The following is a 25,574-nucleotide window of genomic DNA, read 5'->3' as shown; positions in this document are numbered from 1 at the left end:
CCTGGACACCTTCCTGTGTAACCTCATCTGGGTGTTCCTGCTCCATGGGGGGATTGCACTGGATGAGCTTTCCAGGTCCCTTCAACCCCTAACATGGTCTTGTTCACAGAGACACACAATCTGACACGTTATATTTCACAACAGTAAACACTCTGCAAGAAAAAAAGAAAGGTTTGGAAACAATACCAAGGTTAGGGAATAAACGAAGAACAGCTCTTGCTTCCTTTCTTCTCCATGAAACATTGCTGGGGTCTAATTTGGAAGAGGAACAGACAAAAGGCACTCAGACAAAACAACAGGTTTTGCCCTTCACGATAGGTATCTACACAGAAAGATCTTGCCTCACCTACCTCTACAGATTGAGGAGGCAGTTGGGCTTCAGCACATGCTTTTACACAGCTGGGTGAAAGGTTTTAAAGCCTCATAAGAAGAGAACCCACTAGAAGGAGGCATCATGTTTTCTTATGTAGAGAAATTGCTTAATTTAGCTGATCAAAACCAAAGCGTGTAGGTACTATATATACATATTTAGTCTGAGTTCAACAAGTCAAACCCATGCAGCCAGATTGCCAAGCACTATGGAGCTGTTAGTGCGCCACATCAGCAAGATAAAGCTTTTGATCCTGCCAATGAATACTGCAGCAAACCTGTGCATTAAGTTATAAGCTCAGACTTTGCAGCCAGAGGAGCATTTGCCATGAAGAGTTCAGGTACGAGAACCACAGTTAACATCTTGTTTTTCCTTTCAATGCTTGTGTCTTACCTTTATTAAAGGTGTTACAGAACAATAGCCACAGCATGCCAGTCTGCTAGCAAAGAGGGATTAACAGTGGTAAAGAATAAAAGAGGATATAAGCAACTTGTTTACAAATAGTTCAGCTGTTCTCTATTCATATTTTTTGTTGGAACAGTGATGCTGCTTTGAGAAGAGTGAGAGAAACTATCTCTGGAGAATATCAAACCCACATTTCTTCTGCAAGTGATCCCAAGCTTTTGCTTCACAAACTCTTAAACTGTTTGGAAAATTAAGATATCATTGTCACCCCAGGAACCTTCTTCCTTTTGGACAGCTGTCCACATAGGGTTTTCACAGCTTATGGAGAATAATCAGGAGATCGTTTACTGAACACTAGTAAACTTCCTTTTTCACAGTAGCATTGGAAAAAGAAAATCCAGCTTGATCAAATGCATCAAATTATGCAATCTGAACAATCTACAGCCATAGATTTGATCCTTCGAACACGTTCTAGTTTCCAGTTTACAGCAGAACCAGTCCAAAACAGACAGAAGCTCATTTACCTGGCTTCAGAGGACCTTACACACTCATTGAGGCAAATGTTACTAGGTCTGCACTTCCAAGATACAGAGTGAAAAAGTTTTACTTGTCCATCATACCTTTTATTTTCTAATATCAGTATGTGATCATCTTTAAGGAAGGAATAAGAATTGAGGAACATACCAGCTGCACTTTACAGATTAACAGCCACAAAAATAGAAAGCCACTATACAATCTCTGGGTTTCACAAAACTAGTTTTCATTTGTAACACTTAACGTGACAAGATTAACTGCAACAAGTGAAGAAGCTACATCTGTAAAGTGCTATTTGTGTTAGAAGTGGCTAAAAAGCACAACTACAACAGATTTGGGTACTGGGTGGTTAGATTGTCGATAGCCTCCAAATCTTTGATTTCAGGCTCTGTGCTTTTTGATGAAATTGATGAGCCCATTTGTTGAGCTGTCATGAGATGTCACTGGAGCATCTGACTCCAGTTCAGGCTCAATTTTCTTGGCAAGTTGTTTTCCAAGTTCAACTCTGCATTTATAAAAGCAGGAGAAGAAAGAAGAAAAACAAAATTAGTGCTAATAACTTACAGTATTTATCAAAATCCATTGACATTAAAAATAGCTGCCAGTAAAAAGTCACTTGACAGTGAACACTATGATGAATGTTCTTCCCTTTACAAATTACTAAGTTGGTATTATTCAACTCAGTGCCATTCAGGAACAACTGGAGTTCTCACAGCTGCTTAGCTGGACAGACAGCTCTCAAATTACAGGATATCTAAAGAGAGAAACTTTTATTTTAAAAGTTGAGTCTTTTCCCCTTCAGTACTCAATTGTTACATAGCTTGCCCCAATGCAGAGTGCATTCAGCTCACTACTGTTCACTGTTGAACATGACATCACTCAGAACACTGATTAGTAGCACCAAGACTATAAACAGCAGAGGTGTGGGCCAGGAAGCCTTCCCCAACACCACAGCACGCTACCCAGGCATTACAGCCACAGGCAGGATAAGAACCCAGGATATTCCAACAGCTGCAAGAAACCAGGCTGGTTCGACAGCATTCCCACATTCCACAGTTAGTTTTGGATGCCATTCTAGATTTTGATATGTTGCAGTAAAAGCTGTACTTTCTCCTACCCCACTCCTGATTTCAGAGTTTATGGCAGACATTGGTTTTTATTAGTCTTTCATTATCAGTTTCAACTATAATATTTTAAAGAACTTGCTGTGGTAGCATAGCTCTAATAAAACATATACAAATACTTATCCTCAGCCTTTAAGAAGAGAGCTTAGTTTAAACTGCTCTTCTAGGCCTGTAAAGCAAACTTGCTCTTCAAAATAACCCCTGACGACACAGGCAGGTTTCACCTGAAAAATCTTAGTCATTTCCCAGTCCTTTTCTCTTGTCTAAGTCTTCATATAGTATGTTGTACAGTTAATATTACTATAGATTTAAAGGAATCTCATTAGCTTCTGATTAAGTCTCTCATTTTTAAAGGTAACAAAATTACTAACTCCTCATAAAGCTGCTGTTCTCCACATGGAGTTCTATCATTAACCTTGGCCACAGGTGCAATCATGCATTAGATACAGGGCTCCTATATAAAGACATCTGCCAAGAATGTTCTTGCATCTCCAGTACAGTAAAACTAAGAGGTGCTCAATCTTCTGTTTAACAGATCCCATGAAAGCTGCCTACTAAATTTTGCTAGAGGTAAAATTATTATTTCCCTTCTATTTTCCCTCTCTAAATCTCAGTGCAAGTGTTCAGTCTGATCAACTATTTTGTTCATTATTACTGCCTCTTTTTTTGCATTCATAGTATTTTTGAATCAAACTAAACAACAGTCCATAGCTAAAGTTGTAGCTACGAAGTCATCATGCACAGCTGAACAAGGATCCATGATGATTTATCCCCAGAAAAATCTGTTTTCATTTAAAACTATCCTATGATAATTTGCTTTACGTATAAACACTTATTTTTCTCATTGTATTTTTTCAATGTCACTACAGATTAAGGAATACCACCATCAACACGTATACAAGAAATAGATAAAGGAGACTTACCCCCACTGGTCATAACTGTTAATATCCCAGACAATTCCTTGAACAAATATTTTGTGCTCATACATGGCTATAAGTAGGAAAAGAAATTCATCATTAAGTTTATCAGAAAGTCTTAACATACACTGACAGATGAGAGATCTGTTTACTCACCAATGAGAGCTCCCAGCGTGAATGGATTGAGTTTTGTAAACACGATGGAATTGGTTGGTCGATTTCCCTCAAAGACCTTGCAAAACAAGAGTTGTTATCTAGTATGTTGCCAAATTCACATCAGAAACTTGCAGTTTATATTTTCCTTATAGCCCACATTATTTGTATTAGCAACAAATACAAAAGCCTGGAAGCTTTAAAGGCTAACAACTTAAATAATAAAATTGTATTGTTTTCATGTGTTACTACAAACACAATGGCTAAATGTTATCTCCAACCCCCACTAGTGGCTACTGTAGGCTACAGGAAGAAGTAAAATACAAGTCAGCCACACAACCTTCGCGGCTGCCAAGCCAGTAGAACCCGACTGCCACCGGAGGGCACTGCCTCACCAGCCAACTCCACCAAGCAGCCCAACACACGGTCCTCACCACCAGTGCCAAAGCCCTGTTACCTTGTGGGGAAGGAGCTTCTCCAGAGCATCTCCACTCAGTCCTGATGCTTGAAGTTCCTTACGAGCTTCATCAGCAGTCTTGCCTTTCATCAAGGCCTCAGTCTGAGCAAGGAAGTTGGCCAAAAGGATCTAGCAGGTAGAAATAAAAACAACTCAAGCTGTTTCATTAGCTGGAATAGAAATACCTAGGGCTTGAATCTAGACCAAGACCTGCTCTAGAGTTACAACTCTAACACTACAGCAGTAAACTGTGCAATGGTTTTAAACTGTTTAATGCTCACTATTGCTTTTTAGCTCAGAGTGCCAGGAGACAACTATTATTTTAATAGTGCATGTATCCAAAGACAATGAGGACTGTTTTGCAGAGTCCTTCCCCTGCTGAAGCAGGCAGCAAGCCTCCCAGGCAGAACAAAGGACTTTACACACCCCTTTCACCCAGTATAGTCTATACCTTCATCCCATACTACACCATGTGCCTGGAAAGCCAGATGCAAAGATTAGTCAGAGGTAACCAACTATAATGTAATTACTCTGTATAAAGGAAAATCCCCATAGCATACCATATACTGATCCCTAGCAAGACAGCAGAAGTTTTTAGTTTCCTATTCCCTGCCTAATGTCACCTTGCAAGTTCATACATGGATTTGTCCTGCCAGTTACATTGAAAATAAACTCTTACTATACCTACAGTCCAACTAAACCTTTTGTCACTTTCTTTCACAAAGTCATCTTCTACAACTTTCACCTGTACTTAGTGTTACTCAACAAAAAATTACTATTAAACTGTTTAAATAGCACTTGTAATCTGAAATCATGACAACATTGAAATGCAGTGAGGAATCATGCTTTTTCTGAATGATGCAGTAAGGAGTAGACATGGACTAGTTTGCACCTATGGAACTTAAAAATTGTTACACACAGTTCACTGAATATCCTTAGTTGGATTATACATTAACCTAAAAATATTTGACTTATTAAAAATATCTATGTGTATACAAGGCTATCAACCTCGACATGCTAGTATACTCACTAAATTCTGTCCCAGATTTTAGGACTTGCAACAGCATCTGAGGAAGTTTTCATCAGCTCTGAGAATTTGCTTCTTCCTACTGTGCAAGAATTACATTCCTTACAATTCCTACAAAGAAATTTCTCTCCAAATACTTAATTGCTCTACTCTTTCTAGCTTCAGTGGGCCAACAGGCCACATAATCAATCTGCCTCAATAACTGGGGCTGCAATTTCTTCAAGAACAAAAATACCACTGTATTACATACATACAATATGTAATTATAATTTCAATATTTTCAAACCTATTGTGAATGTTCATAGAGCCTATGGGTATAGTTTCAAAGGGACATTTAGAAATCTTGCACATTGCAGTTCTGAATAAGCTTCAATACCTTAGCAGCCACAAGAAAATATGGGTGCCCTGACAAATAACTTATTACCTTGTGATGCAAGCCATTTCTGACTGGATGCTGGGTCTGGACTGGGATCAGGAAGTCACAGGGAATCATGCGAGTTCCTATTAAAAAAGCCATGTTAATAACCCTGCAACAGGAAAGCCTTTAGAACCCAACCTCTAAATTAGTCTCAATTCTGCAGACTCTCTTTGAAACCTTTCATAATTTAATTCCAAAACAAGGTATAGAACAGTTTCAGCCTACCTTGATGAATGAGCTGGTAAAAAGCGTGCTGCCCATTGGTGCCAGGCTCCCCCCACACAATCGGGCCGGTATTGTAGTCCACGCGAGAGCCTTTCCTGGTAATGTATTTGCCATTAGATTCCATATCACCCTAAAAGAAGGGAGAGCAGTGTCATCTTTCTTGCAGAACTACACAATATCAGCAGAAGTCAAGTGCTACGAGTGTTACCCTTTTATATGAATTTCATAAGTGCCAGGGATATAGCTGTTCAATTTACAGACATCAAGATAATGGAGGTCTGAAGAAAAAACTCCCTAAATTAACTGAGCAAATAAACTGATATCAGTCTTGGCACCAGCCTCTTTAGGCCCTTGATTACATGAGTTGAAATGATTGCAATTTTAACCTAGAAACATACATTCAGGTTCTAAAACCAAGACAGAAGCATATCTACATATTTGCTTTTTGAAATCTGAGCTTTACCTGCTGGAAGTAGGCAGCAAAGCGGTGCATGTATTGGTCATAGGGCAGAAGGGCATGGGTTTCACATCCATAGCAGTTTATATACCAGACCCCTAGCATGGCCAACAGCACAGGCACGTTCTTCTCCAGGGGGGCTGTGCGGAAGTGATTATCCTATGTGACACAAAGGAAAATAATTACACTTGATAAGACAATTGTCAACCCTCCCAACTCTTAAATTGTATTTGTTGTCTTGATCCAGGGAGAGCATCCCAAGCACAGTAATTTTAGAAACACTGAGAAGACATGGGGAGCTGAACTTCAGAAACCAACCTGCCTTCAGTTATCTTCCTAATAATGCTGTTAAGGAACAAAGGTAAAACAGACGTCCACTCACCATCCAGTGGGCTCCTGCAAGCAGGCTCTCAAAGTTGTCAAAACCTAACAATGGAAAGAGTCAGTTTCTATTTACTATTAAAACTCAAACCTTATTTTTCTTGTAGAAAAAAACTGCAAAATGGTTGAGATTCCTTGTAGGCAGCAAGGCTCCCAACTACTAATTTAGTTCAAAGTTGCACTTCGACTTCTCTTGAAATTTGCATCCCATAAACCAGATACATTTAGTTAGGATTAAAGCCTGGACTTCAGAGCCAGTCCAACTCCATGAAACATACTTTACAAACCTTTGCCTAAAACCCCCATTCAAGCAGAAAGAGCAACTGGAAGGAAAACAGAGGCTTTAAAGCCAGGCTCTCTATTAAACGCTACGTAGTTTTCAGCAAGTCTGAACACTTAGCCACTTCACAGCCACAGCGGGAAAAACAGCCTCAAAAAAACAGGACATGGATAGCACAGCGGGCATTTCTGTGCTGGTGTGAGGAAAACACAACTGTAATAAGGTCTTCTCAAAGAAAAAGGTCCATCCCCGCCTTCCCTGTTCTCTTAACAATTCACTTGATTTTTCTTTGCTCTATAATTAGGGTGTTAATTTTCACTAATGAGTAGTTTAACTAATACCATCCTCTCCTGCAAAGCCAGAAATCCTGATTCTTTTATGGAAAAATGGAGGTGAAACATTTGGCAATCAATGCAGCGGCTCTACCTATGGTCAGAAGCCAGCTTTGGAAGATGAAGGATATGAGAGCAAGAAATGCAGATAGACTGGCACGTCAGCAGTCAACACCAAATCTGTCTGACAGCAGAGATGAACAGTTCATTGCAGACAAAACACTAAGTCCCTGACTGGTTTATTTTGCTGTTCAGATAGGTCTTTCTACACATGACAGCTCCTATTCATATCATTCCAAGAACATAAACCCCAATACTTTTCTTCTAACTTCAGTCCGAAGGAATTCTAGCTTTGTTTAGGAAAACAAATTGCAGTTTCAGACTTTAGATATCTAAAGGAAGTGATGGGGGAACAAATGCAAGACTGCTGCTCACCAGGAAACAGCAGTAGTTAGAGCCCCTGGACATTCACTGTGTACTCTCCACCTGCATTTGAGATCTACATCAGAAATGCCAATGCTACCCTGGAACAATACAAGTAGGTGGGGATCAATTTAGCGAGTCTATGTTTCCTCCACAATCAACTGCAGATAGAATCAGCATTCCTAGGTCCTATAGACTAGAAGAACAAATACTGAGGACAAAATGAATGGGAGAGATAGTTAACAGTGCTAAACAGAGCTGGTATGCAGAACTGGAGATAGAGGATTTTGATGTTTAGTGTGTATGTACTTACAGAAATTAAATACCCTGCTTTTCAATAGTTTAGGAATATCAGTTGCAAGGTCTAATTTTCAACACTGACATGGCTTTACATGAATCAGGCACTTCTGGCTATGCAAGTGACTAAAGAAATGGAATTTGACTATATTTACCTAATATGGGTAACTTCCAAAACTGCTTTTACAGTACTAAAATACCAACATTTCCATCACATTACAGATTATTTTTTAGCACAAACATCCAAGCTCTCAGAACAGGTTGTGGTAAAATAATATTTGCCCCTAAGATGACCCACAATCCACTATTGTTAACCCATTTCACAGTTATATTCCTGAAGCAAACAGATTAATTCTTGGCATTGTTATCTCATAGGAATACCTACCAATATGCAGGGCAATGGAGAGACCAATGGCAGACCATAGAGAGTAGCGACCACCAACCCACTGAAAACAAGAGGTTGGTTTAGAGATAAGTGCAGGGCTTTTAAATCCAAACTATTAGGAAATAGCAGGATACATTTAGACTGCTTTCAGCAAAAACAATATTCTTTCTGGTGATAATTCACTACATATTATACGGCATGGTCAATGGGACATGCACTTTACAGTAGCTCCCTAATGAATCCTTAAGTACGCATTTTTTGAGGCTTTGAAGTTATCCTGCTTGTTTAATTTATATAACAACTGTTGAAGCAGATCCTCTGATAATTCCAGTTCACTTTCAAATACTAAATTCAGTGCGCGTATGAACTGCTTTCCTAATATCACTCATCTATAGGTGAAACCTGCTTCAGCAAGATTACGGCACTATCTAGGGAAAGGTAATGCTCCAGATAATTTCTAAACAACAGCTTTAAAATCTAGTTTGTGAGGCACAGAGCCAGTGAGACATAAACCAATCTGTTTCTGATTAAGGGCCAAGACTAAGGGCAGTATACCTAAAATATGCATCTGCTATAAAATATCAAATTAGGCTCCCATTTCTGATGTTTGACCTTTACAGGCCTAGATTACATACAGTAGACCCCAACAGTCAAATGTCACATCTTATAATAACTACTTACACCAAGGAATAAGCTAAGACTTCTATCTCCTGTTACCCAACAGCTGATCACACAGCCAAGAACACAGAAGGCTTCTCTTCAGACCTTTGACTGCAGGATTTTAATGGAATGGCCAAGAGACAAGACTACTTGCTTGCCTGACATGTTCTCAATTTGCCTTTAGTTACAAGTTTTCAGATGTTTCAGTACCAAGAATACAATTTCTATAATTTACGTATTTTGGCAATTTGCTGACATCTAGTTAACTGTTAGAATAATCTAACTTCAGAAAATGTTAACATCTACCACACAGAATTAGATATTTACTCACATCCCAGAATTCAAACATGTTCTGTGGGTCAATTCCAAAGTCTTTAACTTTAGGCTAGAATTAAAAAAAAGGAAGTGTGTAAGAACACTAAGTAAAACCAACATTAAAAGTTTTATGTCTAGCAAATAAAAAACACAGGTTGGGTACCTATCAAATACACAATTTCTCAGTTACATCCTCTATTTTAAAAATACATAGCATCCATAAGAAAAAAGTATACCTTTAATTCCAGAGATCACTCTCAAAATCAATTACATACTCTCATTTTCTGACCAATCTAAGTGGCAATACAAGTAGGAGCTGGACTGACATTTATGTTACATTTAACAAAACCAGAATGGAAGAAAGGAATTTCACACCACAGGACCTGACAACCTCTTAATTATTGCAGAACCTTTTTCTAATTGCTATTGGTCTTTCTACTTCACACTTTCGCATGAAACACCGTATCAGGGTACATTATGCTCATCAAGTGCTTCAGATTATTCACACAAACTACCTGCATCACTTCAGCACTTAATTGAGGAATCTAGAAGAGCAATATTTGTTTACATAATAACTACATTCACACACACTGAAGCAATTACAAGTAACTCTCAATAACATAGTCATTTCAAGCATAAGAGATCCTGACTTCAGATTTAAAGCTGTAGCAGAAAAAGCACAAATCTATGATGAAGGTCCAACCTTGCTACAGTTCATTACTCTAGAAATGTTTCAGTTCTTTTCAGTAGGAAAAAAACATATGCTTCATTTCAAGAGGAAGGCCAACTTGGTGTTCAAGTAGTGGTGTCTTAAAATATAGGCTTCCTTACTGGATTTTAAAATGAGGCTATCTTAAAGGTACACAGAAAAAATAAAATAGATTATACTTACACCATTGGTAGACAAGGCAACAAAATGCTTGGCCACTGCTGAAGGCTTAATAAAAATAAACAGATTGTTAGATCTAGAATGTTAATTTATTTTGATTTCTAGTCATAAACCTGATCTGCTACCATCTACATTTAAACAAAATACTGTTGACTATCATCAGTTATTTTTGCATTATGAACTTGAAATCATCTTATTCACTTCATTCACATTCGGCGTGAGATTTGGCAGCATGTCTGTCAATGGTAACATTCTGATAACATTCTCATTAGGCCCAGTGGAAACAGTCACTATTTCCTCAAGAGCACATTATCAGTTTGGAACATCACTATGACCACTGTGGAGCAGCTGGAGTTTGTTGTACATGCACTACACTTATGGCTGGGTCAAAGGATCAAGATAACTGCAATTACTGATAAATCTCAAACTCCAGATTTAGACTTTGGTCTTTCAGCAAGTGTTCTGGTGAACAAAGAGGAGGTATCTGTAACAGTAGTGTAACAATGAATTTCAAAGCCCAGCTTTCAAACAAAATTCAGCTATCCTGACTGGAACAGGTTAAACATTATCTTAGCTACCTGAGCAGGCAGTATCCGGCTTTATTTTTTTTCTTTTAAAGGTTAGAAACAGGAGAGAATGAGCCAAATACAAGGTTTCTATTCATAGTACAGACATCTGCCATAGATATGTCAGTATATCACTCCAATCATAGCTTCATTTCTAAAGATTTGCCAAGAACTGGAAGGTGATGCCACACAGGCACCATATCCTTGAATTTCTGTATCTGTGGTTCCACCAAATTATTAGACAGCTCTACGGCCAGTGCTACACTCTATTACTTAACAAGCAGGATTTGGGGGAATAATGCATGACAACCATTATAACAAAAATCTAGTGGTTTTATCACTTTGATTGGATATAACAGCCTGTCACTAACCGTGAAGCACTGAAATGTTATATGTACAGCATTTGCTGAGCTATACAGCTTATGTCTGGGCAGCTACTGGCTCTGCTCCAAAGCACACTGAATGATCAGGGAGAAGTTGCACAATAAAAAACCGTTGCATTCTGTTACGTAACCTAAACATGTTAGACTTACATCTTTAGCAGCATGTAGGAACCACTCTTTGGCCGTTTCCGCATTGGTGATAGTTTCTTGGGTGGTGAAAGTCTGCACAGCAGAAAACAAGGAAGTATGCAAAACACCTTAATTAATATTGAAACAAGTCCAGGCTCCTAAAACATGAGTTCCAGACAACCCGAGCAGAGTGATGCGAGATGTTCATGACAGCTGCTGCCAGATTTCAGCAATAAAAGCAAGCTTATCCATTCATTCTTCCTTTTACCATTTAAGTAAAAAGGAACTGGTTGAACACCAATCTAGCTGGACTGTCCTCTTGTTCTTCAATTCCTACTTTTTCATGTAGTAATACTCATTTCTGCTAAGATTATTGCTATAATTTTGATTTGCTGATTAAAGGAAAATGTTTTCCTGCTTCATGAAGTATGCACAGAAGTTCAGTCATGCAGTTTTACAAGTATCTACAACCATTCTGATCTACTCAACCATCAAAATCTAGCTTTAAGGGTGAACACTAGATTCAACCTACTCTCATCCATCTCCAGAAATATTTCATTATGAAACACAAGCCTATTATGGAAAACAAAAAAATGCCATTCATCCTCTTCCAAACAGATCCAATTATCTAACTACAGGCTGGCAAACAGAAATTGAAGTGTTACTCTTTCAATTTGGCAGTCTCCTAAGCCTTTGAACCATGATCGTGAACTCATTTACTCAAAGTGACCATCAGTATTACTTTGTGAAGTCTCCTTATTCCATAAGTTGTTGCTCGGCTGCAGTATTGCCAAGATAAGATAATGAGCACCATCACAGAGCATGGCCAACATTACACACATGTGCACTTGTTGCAGATTGTCTTCAACGGCAAAAAGGTTCTACTGGGCTTTACAAACAAAGATGACACAAGTTATATAACTATGAAGTTTGTCTTCACCAGTTTCCTTTGCTAAGCCAGAAGTATTCCTCAAAGGAAGAGGGCAGCTAGCAATTATGTTTACAGAATGAATTATCAGCAAGGCGAGACTTTAAAAAAGGGCAGCTTTTAAGTCTATATTCAGAAATAAGTGTTACCTTATAAGCTACCAACTACCTTTACCTCTTCATAAATAAAGAAGCTTAGTACTTATAGTACTCAAGGAACCCAGGTGAAGATCTTTTGTTACTACCTTAAAGCAGAATAGATTCTCAAACTACATGCAGTTCATTAATACAAAACATCAATGCAAAAAACAGAACACTTAACAAGTAACACTGTCCTTAAGATAAAGGACCAAAAGTAACATTAAATAAAAGCAAGGAATGTGACAAGATCTTCAGTTTCAAGGAAACAGCTACATAGGATCCTACATTCCACCCACAGAGAAGTACATGAACATAACTTTTGAACGTTTAAACTTGTGCTGACTGAGACAGACTCTATACACCATGAAATCCCTCATGTGTCTTACTTGCTTAGGTTAAGTCATTGTAAGGGAAATTCCTGTTCTCTAATAGTCATTTTCAGCACTTGGCTTCTGGATCTAAGTATTTCAGTAGCAACACAAGCAAGTTGAGGAGGAACCACAACAGGTCTTATAGAAACAGTCCACACTAGAAATCCCTGATCTAGATCTTCCTGTGGACAGATCTCTATTCGGGCTGAATCCTTTACAGTTAGAAAAGTCACACCCCTGGGCTTGCGTTGGACATACCTTGGATGCAATGATGAAGAGCGTAGTGTCTGGTTTAAGCTCAGCCAGGGTTTTGGCTATATGAGTACCATCAATGTTGGACACAAACCAAACACGAGGGCCTCCCTTGGAATATGGTTTCAGGGCTTCAGTTACCATCAGAGGGCCCTGGATGGAGCAATGATGAGATTTTTATCTTCATTGCAAGCATGTACACACACAAAAAGATGTGGAAGATGCATGGAAGTCAGGAACTTACCAAGTCAGAGCCACCAATCCCAACATTGACCACATCAGTAATCGCCTTTCCAGTGTAGCCTTTCCATTCGCCACTACGGACTCTCTGGGGGAAAAACAAAGTAATTATTTTATACCTGCACTAAAGTTAGTGATTCTAGCACTGGAAATAGGCTGTGTTTTCAGGCATTGTTGTAGAAAGTCTCCAAAGACAACTTTCAAGCTCATAGACTTTAAAGCCTACACTCAAAGCTATCTTCTTAGCTAGACATTTAGTTGTGTCTAAGATGATACTTTGTTAAGTGTTAGAAGTCTAATGCACATATTTAAAAAACACACCACAAGATCAGACTCTTGTTCTGTGTGGACTGTTATAATATTTACAGTGTTGGCAAAGTCAAGAGACATCAAGATAAAAAATGAAAAAACTAAAGTATTTGCCACAAATATTTGAAACTGAAGGGGTTCTTTAAGTATCTTTAATTAGAAGCAACTTCACTAACTAAACTGGAAAACAAATATTAATAAAGCCATGGAGACAAATTTATTGGCAAACCAAACATTCAAAAGCTTTTATATTCCATGTACATTTTGCATCAATATTTGTTTCTGGGCTGCACCTTAAGAGCACATAGTATAGGTTTCTGCTCTCTTCTTGCTGTTTTAACAGTTAGAGTTCTGACAAACAAAATTGCAACCATCACATTGAATTTTGTCCATCATATACCACCTATGCATTAAATTTGTTCCCCTCACAAAAGGAATGTCTAGTATCATGCACATTTCTACATACCTTCTCCACTGAAAAAAAGCCACTATTCTACAACAAATCACCTGGTTATGCTGATAGTTGCTTTCCTTCCCTAAGGGTGCTTAAGTTAAAGCTTTTTGTATTTCCAAACAGAAAAACCCATTTTTAGTATACACCATTCCTGTAGGCTGTAGTTGATACTGCTGTACTTCTAAAGTGAGTCAACTGAAACAAACATCTTTGTCACTCTTTTCAAAGGAACTGCTTAACTTGATTTTTATTTTGCAGATAATACGGACCTGCATGGAAAGCAATATTCACAGGTTTCAGTGACTGACACCAGTGAAAAGTCTTGTCTTGCACTACCAAAATCTTAATCAGCTAAAAAACTCTACAGTGGAAAATGAACTGTGGGCATTCGACTATCACGTTTTCTGAAGAAACTACCAAATTCAGACCAATTACTGTCAGCTATTGTGGTTTTGGCATTTATCCATTAGGAACTGGACATAATCCAAGCTGATTTTTTAGAGTTAACAAGTATGAGTTAGCAGTGATACTGGCCGCTGCCACCTGGATAAGACTCACAATAGCAATCAAGGAGCTCCAGATCCTCACAGCCACGTTTAAAATTCACTAGAACTATTCATTGAGCTTTTATTGATTAATCACACATAAATTTGACTTTGTTAAATGCTCTATGAAGTTCTTCAGTGCATTTCCCTCAACTGATCTGACAGATGCCTACATTTTCTAGATGACATACAGAATCAAAGAACAATTAATGATATTTAAAAATAATTGTTAACTGCTGTATTTAACTAAGGTACAAAAAACTTTGATGCTGCTAAAGCTGCAAAATGAACAGAATCATAAAGGGATCTGCCCTAAGACCAGAAGATCTTTAAGAACCCATTTGAGTAGAGCATAATCAAATGGAAAGTGAGCTAGAAGCTTCTACCTCTCTCCTGATTTTAAGAGGCAGCCTCTACTTGATAAAGTAGTTGAAAAATTAGCAAGAAATAAGGCAATATTTGAATGGTAATTAATGATTTAGAAGACTTCTGAAGTAAATGCAAGATTACTGCTGAAAGAGCAAGATCTAGAGATCCCATTAAAGAAAAACCCAACTGGGAACATACTAAGTGAATCATACTAAAACCAGCTCCAACTCCATGCTTGAGCCAGAACTATCATAAAAACCAAACAAGGGCACAATAACTGACGTGAACCAGCCCACAATCACTCCTTCACATTACATATGTAAGAACCTGGCTGGGTATAGAACAAATATATGAAAAAATAAGCTATGGTGGTATTTTATACCTGGCAGAAGTGTTTCATTTTGTCCAAGACTTTGTTAACTTCTGGAACAACATCCTTCCCATCTACAAGTATTGGCGCATTGGAACGATTTCTCAGAGCAATATGAAGCACAGCTCGGTTCTGAAATAAAGAGGGGAAAAAAAGATTAAACCATTCCCAAATTATACCCAGAGGCCTCAGGTGCCTCATCCAGAAGGTCATACAATCATCAAGTCTTAAAAATCCTTTAAGCTAACTGGAATTAGTAGTTCATGTGTGTATGTGTATACACACACATTTATCTTCAGCCATATAGATCACCCTCTCAATACACAGAATCAGTACAGAGAGCTTACAAAAGCATATAATATGCAAAATAAACAAATAGCTTATTTGGTTGCTTTGAAAAAAAAAGCTCAAAATCCCCTGAAAAGCATTTAATGATTGAGATCCAAAATTCAGCAATATTCAGTACTCAGTTATCTTAATTACTTCAGCATGCTTCAGGTACACAAGGATGAAGTTATTTCCTATTTGTGACAATACTGAACATCAATTGTAATAAGCAGCCAAGGTTATTTTCTATAGCATTTTGTCAATTATCCTAAATAGTCCATTTCATATAGGAAAAGACAAATACGTATTTAAACATTTGACAAAAAAAGGAATACAATAGTCACATTATTCTATCCACTGCCCACAATTAAATGTTCCCTGAACCCATGCATACCAGATATGTAGGTGGTAGTTGTGTTATGAGGAAAAAAAGGTCTGTTGGCATGCATCATATTAATTCTCCACAGTTATACACAAGTCAAAGCACTGAAATCTGGCCTGTGATTTGCCTGTTCAGGAGCTTAAAAGCTTTAATCTAGAATGAAGGAGTTAGTCAATACTAATGAACAAATTAAAAAATTAGTCTGCTCTACCTCATTGTTACTTGCTACAATAAGAGGCATTGTGAGACAAAGACAACACAGACAATACGAACTGCCAAGTTATGATTCAAATACAAAATGCTAACTCAAAAATCATCGAGTTGGTGGTTACTGACTTGGAATACAAGAAAGCTCTTTCAGTTGCTAATTATCCAAGTGTACCCACTTAAATGCAGGGTGAACAGATGTAATTTTTTTTGTAACATGCAGCTACGGAATGGTATTATTTGGTAACTACTGCTCACTATTAGGCTTGAAGGAAGCTTTGCCTTGATCAAGAGCAGCAGTTGTATTTGACCTGACATCTACCATTGGCCAGAAGTACTTCCTAAGTATGAAGAGTGTCCCCATGAGTGGTCAGATGAGTTCCCTTGCAACGCGCTGTCTTTGTGCCATATCAAGCTGCAAGTTTTAACTCATCTGGTACAGACACCTGGCAGCAACGTGCTTGGGTGTGCTATAAAGGATTTCCACATAAACACACATCATGCAGTCAGTGCCCGCAGCACCAAATACAGACAAGTCTAAAGTACTTCAGACAAATAAGCTAAAAAATGTTCTAAAGCAGAACAAAAGCAGCGCACAAGTCAGTTCTTGCCATTAAGCAGCTCCCTTCTGTCTTATCGCATTAGGTTTATTCACTCATGGTGTTTGACAGCATCCTTTTTTTAAGTTCTCACGACAAATTCACACTGTCCACACGCTCATATTCCAGAGCCAAACCAACTTGATTCTGTATTCTATTCAAAGACAAAAAAATAAACCATATCTAATTCCAAGTCAACTTCTGACTGTAAGTGAGAAACAGCCTGATAATGAAAAAGACATTTCTAGACTCATCATGCAAGGTAACTGCTACATGAAGTTGCCTTATCAAGACAGTAACAAAATCAGGACCTAGCAGCAGAACAGCAACACATCACGGTTTAAAATCATGTTTAAGTGCTTCTGAGAAGGTTTCTGCTGCCTTTGCTCTCATGTAGACGATGAAGAATAACTCCATAATACCTGGCAAGAAATAAGTTGTGCTACATGAGGCTAATGAGAGGCGAGATCTGAAAAAACAGCCTTCCAGGCAGATTTCAGAGTTATTATCCTCTTTCCACTTCCTTTTTTCACTAGCTAGAATGACATATGTGAATTGAAGGCATTCATACAGAAGAGGAAGCATTTCTCCAGTGAAGCTGTATCTGTTTCTGTCTGTGCATTTTTACAAACATGTTGTCTTCACAAACAATACAATGTCCAACTGCTGAGTTCAGCAAACAGCTTGTGCAACAGCCACATCAGTCAATAACCAAGTCAAAGGAAATACTGATTCCTGTTAATTTACCTCAAACATACTAAATAGCCTTTAATATTAAAGGCAGACTAATAAATCATACTATAGAGTTGCCAGTTTTCATCCTATTTATAACTTCAGAAAAAAGGTAGTTTTCTGTATATTTTAATGAAGATTTAGCCATAATTACAGTATTCCGATCTACAGAAAAAGGAAGATGCTTGCCATCTTACTGAAATAGGTGGTTAATTTCCTAAGACTGTTTATGGTCTCTGCTGTTAAACTACCCAGAGATAAGTACCATCAACAACCCAAAGCAGAAAGTCTTACACAAGCCTCACTGAAACTTTGTATGCAGTTCACTAAGCTTTATGAACACTGACATTAGGGAAAAGCATGTATGGGATACCCGGAATGCAATACCCTGCTCCATGGCCTTCACAAAATCTAACTCATCTTCCTCCCTACAAATGAGGGAAGACAAGAAAAAAATACATACAAAGTCTCAAAATAATAAGTAAGATGTCTGTTGAAGGGAGGATTGAATACCTTCATCCACACATTTTCTTCTGTCTTTTTGTCAGAGCTCAAGAGATTTCTCATTTAAGGAGTGAAGCAAACATTACAGCCACCCAGCACTTCAGAGTAGCTATTAGAGTAAGTTTTTTCAAGACTTTTCTTACACAGATGCACAAACATCCACAATACTTGGGCACAACCGCAGGGAAAAAGCCACAGACAGAAATAGCCTCACCTCGGTGAAGTTGATCTTCTCTCCGCTGAACATGCGCTCTCTGGCACTTTCCACACCCCTTGACTTTGCCTGAGAAATGTAAAAATAGAATCCTCTTAAAAATAGTAAGAAGTCAACAGGCACTACAAAGGTCCAGCTACCTTAAGGAGTGTGAACATTTACCACGTAAGACAGCTGTTACATTAAAAGACCCACTAGATTCTATCTTAAAAACTGATCATCTGATTTTAAAGCAAGTATTTTATGCAGGCTGTTTATTTCCTTAAGACATTACACAGTAACATGCTGAATGACCAAGATGCAATGAATCCATCTTAATTATTCAGTTTCATCTTGTCATTAATGATTCTGTGTACCATTGTGGAATTTCTTTTTGTATTTTATTTTTTAACTGAAGATAGCAAAAGTAATTTTGCTATGGCTATTTTTGCTAGTTCTTCCCTGTTTTAAAAATCTGTGTCCTATCTGGTCTAAGCTTTTGGTTGAACCAATAGCTAAGGAAGGATTGTAAATATGGACGCTATGCTAAATTGAAGCTAATGACACCAACTTCTTTCTTAAAAGACATCCAACTACAAGTGAATCTCTAAGACTGCATGACATACAAAGTACTGTTTCAATTGCGGGTATAGAAGACATCACTTTCTCTTACAACTTTATACTAATATCTCATATTTTACTGCAGATCTCAACAACAGTGTCATATGCCAGCTGGTCTGTTATGCAGACAAAAATCTTTCCACTAAGCACATTGAAACAGGTCTGCACACTGAAAAATGGCCTTGGGGCTAAAGGACAATGCAAGACTCCAAATAGTGCCAAGATTTGTAAACAGATGCCTTATAACTTCGATGGTCTCTCAAATTCAGAGTTACATGTATATGAGCAATGCTACAATAACCAGTTAAAGTTAACTTTTTTAAAAAACTTATGTGGTTTATTAATTCAACATTTTGAAGAGTTACCAGTTCCACCAGCATCTTCATCACTTCTTCTGTAACAAGGTTCTTTGAATAATCCAGTAAGATATCCCCATGATCAGTATTCAGAGTCAAGCTGTCAAAACAAACAAGTTGTTTAATTGCACATTCCTGAGGAGTGACTGCTTTAAGCAAGATGATGATTACTCCAACAGAATACAAAATAATTGGAATTCTAATCATATTAAGTTAGTAAAGATGACCTGAGGGACTGATTTGCCCTACAGGTTTCATAAAACAACTTACTAGTGTGTTGTTCTAATTTAAGACCACAACTTTCAACAAGCTAAATCATAATATCAACTTTCTACTGATGAAAGTTCAAATACAATAAAGTATATTTAATGCACAGTTGGACAATCGCATTCTGTTTTCACTGAGCCACTAGTATTCCCTAGCAATAGTTTTCTCCTAATATATCATAAGTAAAAAGCTAAGCACAGTCTATTGCTGCTCAGAAATTAAACTGTCTCCCTATGGATCCTTTCAATAAATACAGTCAATCCTTTACATGGAGACTTGAACAAACCTTTAAAAATCTGTACAACTTCATGTACAGAAACATTCTTTCAACTACTATGCAGAATTAACCCTCATTTGTGCAATGGTGAAGTCTCGCTGTGCTCACAGACTCAGTGGAAGTCTCCAAATCATTTCACTAACCCTCTTCTGAAAGCTATTGCCTAACACTTCAAAATACGAGCACTTTCAGGTTTACATCCAAGAGGAATCACAGAAACAGTGTTCCAATAGAGATCAAGTGAGACTGTATTTACTAGCCTTGAATCTATGTGAGAAGTTCTACAGTCCCTTTAGTCCTTTACACCACAGTTTTCTACCAGTTTCTTCTTTGCACTAATTTACACCCAAATATATACATTTACTCTAACCTGAAGAATCGAAGCCCTGTAAGTAATCCAGCAGGGCTTCTATAAAGGCACAAAAAGCCTTTTATATCTTACATTCCCTTCTGCTCCGCACACACAAGCCACAGGAAATTGCCAACCATCTGAACTCTCAGTGTTTCTGTGTTGTTCATTATTTCCCCGCTTTTTCTTTCCCAACGCTTGAGCACAGAAATATGCTGTTATTTTAGTGACCATGTATGCCAGAGACTTCACAGCGACAAACTGGGGCATAATTGCTACTCCAAAGGGATATGACAGAGCAGGCAAGATTCTGCAAAGGGAGAAGGGAGCCAAATTTGCAATCATAGTAATAATGAGCAAGGCCTAGACATTTGGGTCATTTTGTTAACTTCAGGAAAAACAAAGTAACATCTCCTTTTTCTGGTCTTAAAATACAGGAGACACTAAATAACAAGGTGTCTTCAAAGCACAATATTTAGAAGCTTCTTTTATAGAAAGAAGATGAGGCAAGTGAGGAAAAATGGTATCAATGCTGTTTATCACCCTTCTCTTCATTGAAGCCCTGACCATCCAGCACAAGGAGCCCTGGAACACAGCTAGCAAAGGGAAGGACTGTTACCTCTCACCTGCCAAATTTGCTATTTAAGAACAAACATGGCAAGTCTTTCTATTTGAGATTTGATGCAATTTATTTAGTCAGGTCGCAGATTTGAACATATTTTACTAATGATACAGCAAGGCCATTAGTATACTAATACTTCTTCAGATTAGAGAACTCTCGATGCTGCAGTTTAACACAGAAAGATAGTCTTTCCCAGTGTTCTACCCCATGAACACAAAATTCTTACAAACTTCTCTTTGTGTTTACCTGACATATGCCTCGCTTATACAATTCATTGTTGATTTTATTCATATAAGTAAAATAATCTCACTAGATCTAGAAGACAAGGTATCCTGTGAAATTCTGGCTGGATTCAAATCACTACTCACTTGAAGAAAGTGAAGAAAGATGGCATCCCAAGTTATTTCATGCAAAACAAGCAAGCAATAGCTACCAGGTCGAACTTCCCCACACACCAGGTGGAACACGCAGCATGCAATGTAGCTTCATCTTAAACCCTTACACCAAGAGATCCACCTTTTATTTAAACAGAATCCCAAAACCCTGCAGCTCAGTTGTGTTCAGCCACAACACCCATTCTGCAATGCAGCAGCTAACTGTAGCACTACCCAGGTGGAACAAGAGGCTTGTCACATAAGCCACATCCACATCTAAGTGACACAGTCCTTAACCAGAAGGTCACCTGCAGCATCTCCAAATGATTTTATCTCCCATCTAAACACAAACTGAATGAGCGACCCCTAAATGAATTATTACACACAGATTCCCCGGTGGTACGTTTAGATAGAGGACTCATTCTGATCCTTCATAATGGACAAGCCAACTAGCAGGAGTGTAGTACTGGTACTTTATATCCTGCACTAGCCATTTGAATCAAGAGTACCTTAATCAGCATCCAGGTATCCATTATCTGCTGAGTTTTATGATAGCTGCATCATGTCAGTTCTATCCCCTTCAAAACTGGTAGAGTTTTTCTAGTAAAAAAGCCACTGCTCCTACCAGACCTTCCATTTGTGTGGCAAAGACAGACCAAGGTGTACCCCACAGGTCTAACTACATTCCCAATCTGGAAAACAGCATATACAAATTCTGAGGAAGAAAAAAGGACAAAAAGAAGAAAGGATCTTCTACCTATGTTCTGTAGGACACTGACAGTATAAGGTTCTTATAAGAACATGAAATAGATACTTGTGCTCAGAAACAAAATACTGAGACTAAAAATTATTCACACCAGTCTAGAATTTCTCCAGAACCAGTATCAGGAAGAACTTTTACGTGGGCACAGGTTTCCCTTTTCCTTCTAAAGGAAGAGAGATAGTCAATGATTTTATGATCATACTCAGCAGAACTAACTGAAGTGTATTCATAATGATTAATTTCACATGAGGAGCGAGGTGCAAACTACAGAGAGGATCTTGTAGCCAAACTTCCAGACTGCCTAGGCCTTCAACAGATGTTAACTATTAATACCACCACCCTGCTGATCTGGCTCATAAAGTGGCCATCAGCAAGAAGCGCAGAAGCAGATCTGTCAGACTAACCCAGGCTGACAATTCTGCAATCACATTTTGCTATGAGAAAGTTCTCCTGGTGGTCCATAATGCAGAGGTTTATTAGGAAGCAGGACTGAAATAATGAAATGAAAGGATTAAGGTAGATAAGTAAACTTAAACCACTTCAACTGTTTTATGGGCAGCACAAAAGGACATTAAGCTGGAGAGCTATATGAAACAACCTTGGCAGAGAATTTCACACACAAAAAAAATCAGATAAAGACATTCTAGGAGACACACTGGTCACTTTCAGCATGGAGAAAACATTTGAGAGATGAGTATGTGTGCCTGAAACAACAGCTGTCAAGTATCTTCTCTTTGAGTAACTGTACATAGTGACAGTATAGCGCTCAAAAATGACTAAGTATACTATACAGTCACAAAGCAATTATATACTGACTAGTTGAGATTGAGAGTATATTTGATGGTTAAAGTAACTTTAATATTAAAATGACAGCCAATGAGGCTAAGACACAGAGCTACCCCAATAAGAGTACTTGCTTAAGCCACTGAGGAAGGAACCTTCTAAGAAACCTCTTGATTATACCTTTTGGTTATACCAAACTCAGTCTCTTGGGAAATACTGGTGATATGGAAAACCTGAAACCAGAACTAACTCTATGAGAGAAGAACGAGATTTGTGTAAGATAATATTAATGAAGTTCTTTAACAGTAGAAAAAGTCCTATTAGAAGAACCATATGAAGTCAATACTCGAAAAATTTAGCATATCTTCCCTATCAATGCAAGTGACATTTTAACTCTTGTATAATGGTATGCAGGACTTCACATGTGATATTTAATTACAATTTAAGAAATATCTAACAAGAAAAGTCACTTCACCTAGGACGCTAACGAAAAGCTTGATGCATGCAATAAGTTTTATCTCAACACTCCAGAACAGAAGCTCGTTGTATCTGTATTGCCCAGGGTCACTTTAAAACTCCAGTCAGGAATGCACCTACATAGTATTAGACCTTCCAGATTGCTGGTGCAGTCCAACAATGTAACCACACACACACGACTTCTTAGCAGAGTTTCCAGTGTACAGAAAACATTAGTGCTGCTTTACAGGATGAAACCACCGAACGTTATCATGCCGCTCCCACATCTTGCTTCCTCCTCTAGCAGAGAGTATGTTGCAATGCACTCCTGTACCGTGGATAGCATGCGCCAAGGGAGGGCTAACCCTGCCGAACATCCTCCCGTTCCCCGTTTCAGGGCAGGGGAGGCACCGCCAGACCCCTGACAGGCGGGGGCACATGGATGGGTGGCTCGCCGGGATCCCATCACGGAGCTTATCATGACTAAGCACACGAGTGCGAGAGACGGAGGAGCGGAGGACCCACAATGCCGCTGTGCGAGCCGCAGCCGGCGCTGTGCTCGCCGGCACGTACCCTGCTGCAAGGATGAGTCAAGGACAAGTGCGCGCGGCCGCCTCCTCGGGGCCCCGAGGAGCGCCCCCCGCTCCCTCCTGCCCCCGCGCCGCGGCGGGGCTCCTGGCGGGGCGCTGCAGGCCCGGGACACGTGTGCCCGACCTGCCATCGGCCTCCGCGGCTCCAGCCGGCGGCACCCGCCCCGCCCTGGCCCCCCGCCCGCCTCCCGAGCAGCCGCGTGTGTGTGCGCGGTGTGGCCGGGCCCCGCTCCTTCCCCGGGACCGCACGGGCGGGAGGAAGCGGAGCCCCGCGGGACGCAGGGCCCCTGCCAAGCTCCGCCGTGGAGGTTCATCCCTCCGCCCGCGGCGCGGCCCCGGCTCTCCGGCAGCGCCCACCTGCGGGCGGGAAGGAAGGAGAGCGGGAGCCAGCCCCACACCGCCCCGGGCCTCGCACGCGGAAGCGCCCGTTGTGCCGGCAGCCCCAGGGCCCGGCGGGCCGCGGCGGGCGGTGGGGAGCGCAGGAGCGGCTGCCGGCCCGCTCAGCCGCGGGGGAAGGCGGGCGGGGGCCGCCCAGCCTCACCTGAACTTCTGGAAGCGGTCCTTGTCGGCCTCGAACAGCTGCCGCAGGACGAGCTTGGGGGAGTTGGCCTTGTGCCACTCCACCAGCTTCTTGAAATGGGGGTCGCTGGAGAGCGCCATGTTAGCGGCTACGAGAGGGATGCAGCACACACCGGCTGGCGCACGGAGGCAACCACGGCGAGCAGAGCTCTCCCCTCCGCCCCCGCTATTATAGCGGCGAGCTCGGCCTCCTGCTGCCGGCCCCGCCCTGGCCTCGGCCCCCTCCCCTTTGCGGGCCGCCCCGCCGGGCGCTGGGGTTCCCTCCCTGCCGTGCCAGGGGGGAGGGACGAGCGCTCAGCCCGCCTGCGGGTCCGTGTGAGCTGGCGGCGGTGGCTGCGGGGCCCGGGCTGTCTGCCCGCCCCGGCGGGGCGAGAAACGCCAGTGGCGCCGGCGGAGGGGTCGCTGCCCCTCGGGTTATGAAATGGGGAAGCGCGGTCTCCCCGTCGCGGGCACCTGCGCAGGGCGGCGGGCTCGAGGGAGCCGCGGGCGCGGCGGTTCGGCGGACCTGCCTTGCTGGCCGCCCTGCTCAGCCGCCTGCCTGCGGGCAGCCGCCGCGGTGCGCGGGGAGGTGACCAGCTTAAAAATAATGTCCCTTCCCGGGGTTATTTTTAACCTGGGTCAGCCCCACGGCCTGCTCCTGCGTGGCACAGCCCAGCCGAGCGGTGCGAACGGCCGGGGAGCTGGTGAGGGCAGCACCGCTGCTCTGCAGCCGCAGCACCAGGCGGCGGGGGGGCAGGGATGTGGCTCTGCAGCCCCGCCTGGCATCACCTGCGCTGGACCGCTGAGCCCTCAAACGGTGCGCACCCCTTCCGCCAGCATCATCTACCCTCTGCTTCAGCCGAACCCTGCGCGACGTGCCGGCTGCTCCGCAAACCTTGCCCCCCCGGCCGTTACATAAGGCGCTCACAGCCGGGCTGGAGCTGGCGGTGCCGGTCGCTGCCCGGCCAGGGCACGCTGGGGCAGGCCTGTGAGCAGCTGAATCCTGCTTCGGGGGCAAAAAAGGCTGTTCTGGGCATACAGCAGAATGTTGCTTAAACATGGGCATGTTAAAGAGATTGCACTCTGCGGCTTAGGTGAATAAATCCCAGTGAAGTCATATTTTAAGCACCTAAGCCCCTTTCTGGATCTGGGCCTAAATCAGAGTCACAGACCGTGAACTTGGCTCAGATCATTAAAATCACAGCCCAAGTCTTAAGCAGTAGAATCAGCATTTTTTCCTTGCTGCAAAACAAAAAACACTATTAATCGATCCTGAATTATATAAAATGTATACCTCTGGTATAGTGATAAGAAATTGTCTAAAAAAGGTCCTTCCTTACCTCACACTTGTTTTTTTGCTAAGGTTTGGTTTTTCAGACCTAAAATAACTGTTTAATAGGCCAAAGTCTTTTTCTTCAGCAAAATAAACATTCATCACTTTATACATGGTTGTTTTGTTTTTAATATTTTTGGAGGCCACTCTGATCCCTGCCCATCATAGGTTTGGGC

At 40.7% G+C, this 25,574-nt stretch overlaps 1 protein-coding gene across 1 annotated transcript; it reads right to left on the bottom strand.

The window, feature by feature from the left end:
* Positions 1-1,690: 1,690 nt before the first annotated feature.
* On the bottom strand, positions 1,691-24,220 carry GPI (glucose-6-phosphate isomerase; the record flags this gene model as incomplete). Its single annotated transcript, XM_080351699.1, has 18 exons — positions 24,049-24,220; positions 19,036-19,126; positions 18,071-18,139; positions 15,118-15,237; positions 13,063-13,146; positions 12,825-12,971; positions 11,149-11,220; positions 10,053-10,097; positions 9,177-9,230; positions 8,186-8,246; positions 6,470-6,513; positions 6,094-6,246; positions 5,631-5,760; positions 5,412-5,488; positions 3,961-4,089; positions 3,507-3,582; positions 3,357-3,423; positions 1,691-1,814 (listed from the first exon to the last, which is right to left on the bottom strand). The coding sequence occupies exons 1-18, from the start codon at positions 24,165-24,167 to the stop codon at positions 1,691-1,693; spliced, it is 1,662 nt and encodes a 553-aa protein (XP_080207825.1). The 5' UTR covers positions 24,168-24,220.
* Positions 24,221-25,574: the final 1,354 nt, after the last annotated feature.

The sequence above is a fragment of the Nesoenas mayeri genome (assembly GCF_963082525.1).
Source record: "Nesoenas mayeri genome assembly, chromosome: 12".
NCBI classification, from domain to species: domain Eukaryota; kingdom Metazoa; phylum Chordata; class Aves; order Columbiformes; family Columbidae; genus Nesoenas; species Nesoenas mayeri.
This window is presented reverse-complemented; position numbering and strand designations above follow the sequence as displayed.